Consider the following 5,279-nt stretch of genomic DNA (forward strand, 5'->3'; position numbering starts at 1 on the left):
CCATCCTTCCATCCATCCATCCATCCATCCATCCATCCATCCATCCATCCATCCATCCATCCACCCATCTGTCCTTCCATCCATCCACCCTTCCATCCATTTATCCATCCATCCACCCACCCACCCATCTGTCCTTCCATCCACCCACCCCTCAAGCATTTATAGAACACACCTCTGTGCCAGGTATGATATTTTCCTCTTCCAAGAACATAAAACCACAAGCATCAGATACAAAACCCAAACCCATCAATCTAGGTCATTTCAAATGTATACATATATTTTTGAGGGGGACACCACTTGCATCTTGAATTATTCAATTTTCCTGTAAACATTGAATTGTGTTATTAGTGAAGCATTTATTCGGTTATTCCTGAAATCTTCCATGACAAAATATATTTTTTAAAAAGTGGGACAACGAATTTTACCCCCAGAGGAGAGTCACATTTTGCAGTCAGTGAAGCATTTGAAGCAGCCAACGCTGGTGTGTCCCCACGGTGGCCGGGCGCGAGGACGATCCCCTGTGCAGAGGGGCTGCTTCTCCAGTCGGGTGCCGCCTCCTTCTCTTGCGGGACGCTCTCCGACATGGCTCAGTGGGACGAGGCCTACACTAAGGGGCGTTCACTTCCTTTGATTCCCCGGGTCCTGTCCCTGGAGGAGCTCCCCACTGGGGCAGCAGTGGCAGATGCAGTGTTCTCTCTTCACGAATGCCCCCTGACCTACTGCAGATGAAGATTTGCCACAGCTTACAGCCACACAGGGCACCTGCTTGCAGGGTGGGGAGGGGCACAAACATGGAGGAGAGGCCAGAGAGCCTATAGATAAAGGGAAGATAACTGTACTGGGAACTGGTGATTCAATAATGACTGTAAATTGTCTGTTGAATTGTGTATGCTTGTGCAATGATGTCATCACAGGCCTGAGAGCTCTGCTGCCGTGTGTCGGCACCTAGTGGGTTCCAAGGTGCGGCTGTCCGTGCTCCTCCCGGGGCCATCACCATGTACACCCATCTGTTCTCCTTCTGCTCATTTCACACTCCCAGTGGCCGGCACAGCACAGGCCAGCAGAGGCCTTGACCACAGCATCCCAGTGTACCACAGCTGGTTCTGCCCACCCCTGCCTCTGGCACATGGTGACATCTGACAATTTTGCAAGAGGCTGTGATGCCTCAGGGCCCCGTCCCAGGGAGCGTGCTGCTTCCTCAGAGCTTCCTCAAATGCTTCACTGACTTCAGTTTTTTATGTTGGGCTTTGAACCTCCTGGAAGCGTGGACAAATTGGAAAGCCATGGTCGACGAGGCTGCTGCTCTCTGATAAAGGAGGCTCAGCAGCACTCTGGGAGGGCGGTGAGTATTTTCCCAGTGCTGGAGTCCAGACGGTCTCTGTCGGCTGCCTCTGGAAAGAAGCCACTTAGACTTCGAATGGCTGAGGTCTGCCTTGTGGAACGGTGCCCTGAGTGAGTGTCCTGGGGCTGCCACATAAAGTACCACCAACTAGGCAGCTTAAAACAACACTCATTCTCTCACAGTGCTGGAGGCCAGAACCAAGATCAAGGTGTGGAGGGCTCTGCTCTCTCCGAAGACTCCAGGGGAGGGTCCTTCCTTGTCTCCTCCTGGTCCTGGGGGACCGGGAGTCCCTTGGTTTAGGGCTGCATCACTCCAATCTCCACTCACCGCATCTTCACGCCCTTCTCCTCTGTGTCTGGACTGTTTTCTCCTCTGTCTTGTCCAAGGACACTAGTCTTTGGATTTAGGGCCCCCTTGGACAAGCCACACTGATCTTATCTGGAGATCTTAACAAGTACAAACGCAAAGACCCTTTTCCAAATAAGATCACACTCACGGGAGGTGGGCCTTGTTTGAAGGACGCTACTATTCACCCCACACATTTCTCCCAGAGGTTACTATGAGAGCTTCCCTCCCCTGCAAACGTCAGAGAGTGAGGGTTTGATGAGGAATTCCCGTGTGGAAGGGGGCGTTATTTCAGTGAGCTGGAGGTGTTTGTCTGGGGCAGGTGGACTGGGTCATCTTCCTCTCACGCAGATGTCCCTCTCACTCTCCTCCCATCACGCCCTGAGAGGCAGAAAGCCCCCTTATCTAAAATGGAAGGGGTGGCTGGGCGTGGTGGCTCATGCCTGTAATCCCAGCACTTTGGGAGGTCGAGGCAGATGGATCACCTGAGGTCTGGAGTTCAAGACCAGCCTGGCCAACATGGTGAAACCCCATCTCTACTAAAAATACCGAAAATTAGCCGGGTGTGGTGGCGCACACCTGTAATCCCAGCTATTTGGGAGGCTGAGGCAGGAGAATTGCTTGAACCCAGGAGGTGGAGGTTGCAGTGAGCTGAGATTGTACCATTACACTCCAGCCTGGGCAACAGAGCGAGACTCTGTCTCAGAAGAAAAAAAAAAAAAAAAGAAATGGAAGGGGGCTGACTGGGCTGTGGGTGGCAGGTGACAGCAGCTGGGGTTATGGAGCAGGGTAGCTCTCCTACGTTGGATGCAGCAGACGTGTCTGTCCAGGGCCCGCCCCCTCCTTGGGCAGGCTCCCTACCTTCGCTAAGCCTCAGTTTCTTAGACTGGAAGATGGACAAAGGATTTATCTCAGAGGGAGCCAGTGAAGGCTCAATTAAATAGAGGCTGGGAAGTGCAGGTCAGTGGGATACACGTGTGCATGGCGAGCGTACCCTCTTTTTGGGGCTCCACTCTGGGCCCTGGAGAAGGTGAGGAAGGAGGGAGGGGTTCCCCTGCGTCCGCAGGGCACTGCTGTGGCTAGGAGCTTCTGGGAGCCTCCAGCCAGTGGAGAATGGGGGCTGCTGTCCCTGAATGTGCCCCCACTCCGGTGAGAGGGCCCTCACCCCACGCACCTGTCGGATCTGCTTGAACCCATCAGGTGGGATGTTGGAGAAGATGTTGCACTCGGGCTCAGCGAGGATCTGGAAGGCCACGGCGCAGTGGTGGTTCTCCAGCGGCGAGATGTCATTGTAGCGAACCGCCAGCTCTGTGCGGGCGTTGATCTGGTACCTGGGAGGCGAGGAGAGAGTGAGGGGAGGCTCAGGCGCCCTCACCAGGCACCTGCACTGGGGAGCAACGCCCAGGCATGTAAGTGGAGTAGAGTCGGGGAAAAAATGCCATGGGGGCTGGGGGAGCCGCCTGTGCCCTGCCCCACCCAGAAGGTCCCTCCTGCTGCTCGGCTGCCCCTGCAACTTCATGTCCCCATGCTCCTGCAGTCCCAGGACCCCTCTGAGGAAGCAGCACGCTCCCTGGGACAGGCCCTGAGGCATCACGGCCTCTTGTGAAATTGTCAGATGTCACCAGGTGCTAGAGGAGGCAGGTGGGCAGAACCAGCTGTGGTTCACTGGGATGCTGTGGTCAAGGCCTCTGCTGGCCTGTGCTGTGCCGGCCGCTGTGAGTGTGAAATGAGCAGAAGGAGAACAGATGGGTGTGTGTGTTGATGGCCCCAGGAGAAGCGCCGACTGCCGCACCTTGGAACCCACTAGGTGCCGACACACGGCAGCAGAGCTCTCAGGCCTGTGATGACATCGTCACACAAACACACAATTCAACAGAGAGAGCTGCTGTGCCACTGTGGACACAAACCCAAGCCCACGGCCTGTACCATGTCTGCCATGGTCTTCTGTGCCTGTGGAGGCAAGAGTGGAGCAATGGTCTGTCCTTCTGATCCCTGGCCCCACAAGGGACACCTCACTCCCACCTCCTGTCATTCTGCAGTCCCTTCTCTCACTCTCTTCTGGCCCCTGCCTCTGCCTTCCCTGCAGAAGCCAGCTGGAAGCCTGCAGGGGGAGAGACGAGCTCCTGAGAGGGTGTGTGGAGCCCCCATCCCCGCGTGCCCACAGGCGTTGCTCCCTGCCTGGGGTGGAGAAGGCGCCGGCATGGCCAGGGCTCTGTCGTGCACCTGAGCCTGGACCAGGCCCGCGCAGGGGTGGGAAAGTCCCCCTGGGGTTTGATAATCCCGAAAGTTCCTACTCCGGGGAGACCCGAGGCCCTGGGCAAAGTCCAGAAGCCGGGAGCTGTGTCAGTGGAGGCAGAGCTGGGCTGGGAGGCCGTCGCTGACAGCTCCTTCTGGGAACTGCTCTGAGGGTTGGGCTGACGGGTTCCCTCCAGGAGCCAGGGTGCCTTTTAAAAGGAAAACAAGAGAAAATCCTGTACATACGTGTTGTTGTAGCCGGGATGGTCCAGATCGTGGCAGATGGCCGCTGTCATTAGGATCAGGATATCCGTTTGTGAGAACTTCTCCTGGATTGGAAAACAGGGCGCAGGTGTTTGCCCTCTTCACTCGGAGGGTGGGATGGGATGAGGGGGGTGGAATTGGGGGAGTGGTAAGGTGGGGACAAAGGCCCCTGCAGCCATGTGGGGTCTCCTGGCATGGTGGGAGGGGACCAGCCTTCCTGTGGGGGTGGATGGTGACCAGGTCGGGCGCACACCTGCTCATGTAATCCTAGAAGCAGCCTCGCCCATGGGGAGACTGACAGTGGTGGGGGGGGTGCTTCCCTAGGAGGGGCGGAGCGGCTGGGGACACCACACCTGTGGCTCTCTTGGTGGGATGGGGCTGCCACTGCCTGGAACGGGCTTCCATCTGACCCCCGAGGGTGGAGGTCTGGGTGTGCGGCGGGCAGGACCCACCTGGAGGCCACAGAGCCAGACCATGCTGTACATCATCTGGGCCACGCAGAAGCAGTGCCGGAAGTTGTGGAAGGGGTTGTTTCTGTAGTTGTCGTGGACGCAGAGCTGTGGGAGGCAGGGGGTCTGGGTCACCCTGTGCCTGGGCCCGCCAACCTCTCCTCCCAAAGTCACCCAGAAGGCTGTGCGCTGGTTTGAACGTTCTCTGCCAAACCCTCATCCCAACCAGAGGTCAACAGTGTTCCCATGTTTACCACAGGTACCAATGAGGTGACACAGGGACCCTGAGAATGTCCAGCGGGCCGCACCACAGCACCCGGGGCAGGTGTGGGGACAGAGCTTCTAGCAGGGGTTTTCACCTTGCAGTCAAGGACTGGGGTGTCCCCAGAGGTGTCTGAGGAGCCACAGTGGGGCACAAAGTTAGGAAGTTCGGGGATGGGGGAGGGGAGACTCCAAGACGGGGCTCTGGGTCCCCAATCACCATGAAACCTTTAATAGGCTTTTAATATTTGGTTCTGAGCAATATTTCATTAAAAAATGCCTGCTGCTAAACATACGCACACATGCAGACGTCCACATGCACACACCCACTCTCTACACACTCCACGCACACTCACAGCCCACATCCACACACACATCCACAT

The 5,279-nt window shown here is 56.7% G+C and overlaps 1 protein-coding gene across 7 annotated transcripts in view; it reads right to left on the bottom strand.

Annotated features, from left to right (window-relative positions):
- The window catches only part of PDE9A (phosphodiesterase 9A), a 101,574-nt gene that overhangs the window by 18,985 nt on the left and 77,310 nt on the right, over positions 1 to 5,279 (bottom strand). For all 7 annotated transcript variants that reach the window (XM_012002559.1, XM_012002555.1, XM_012002554.1 and 4 more), the window contains 3 exons: positions 4,639 to 4,743; positions 4,169 to 4,251; positions 2,862 to 3,018 (listed from right to left, as the gene is read on the bottom strand). In XM_012002559.1, the coding sequence (XP_011857949.1) occupies positions 2,862 to 3,018; positions 4,169 to 4,251; positions 4,639 to 4,743 (345 nt within the window). The remainder of the gene's footprint in view (positions 1 to 2,861; positions 3,019 to 4,168; positions 4,252 to 4,638; positions 4,744 to 5,279) is intronic.

Source organism: Mandrillus leucophaeus, unplaced genomic scaffold, assembly GCF_000951045.1.
Source record: "Mandrillus leucophaeus isolate KB7577 unplaced genomic scaffold, Mleu.le_1.0 Scaffold69, whole genome shotgun sequence".
Lineage (NCBI taxonomy): Eukaryota > Metazoa > Chordata > Mammalia > Primates > Cercopithecidae > Mandrillus > Mandrillus leucophaeus.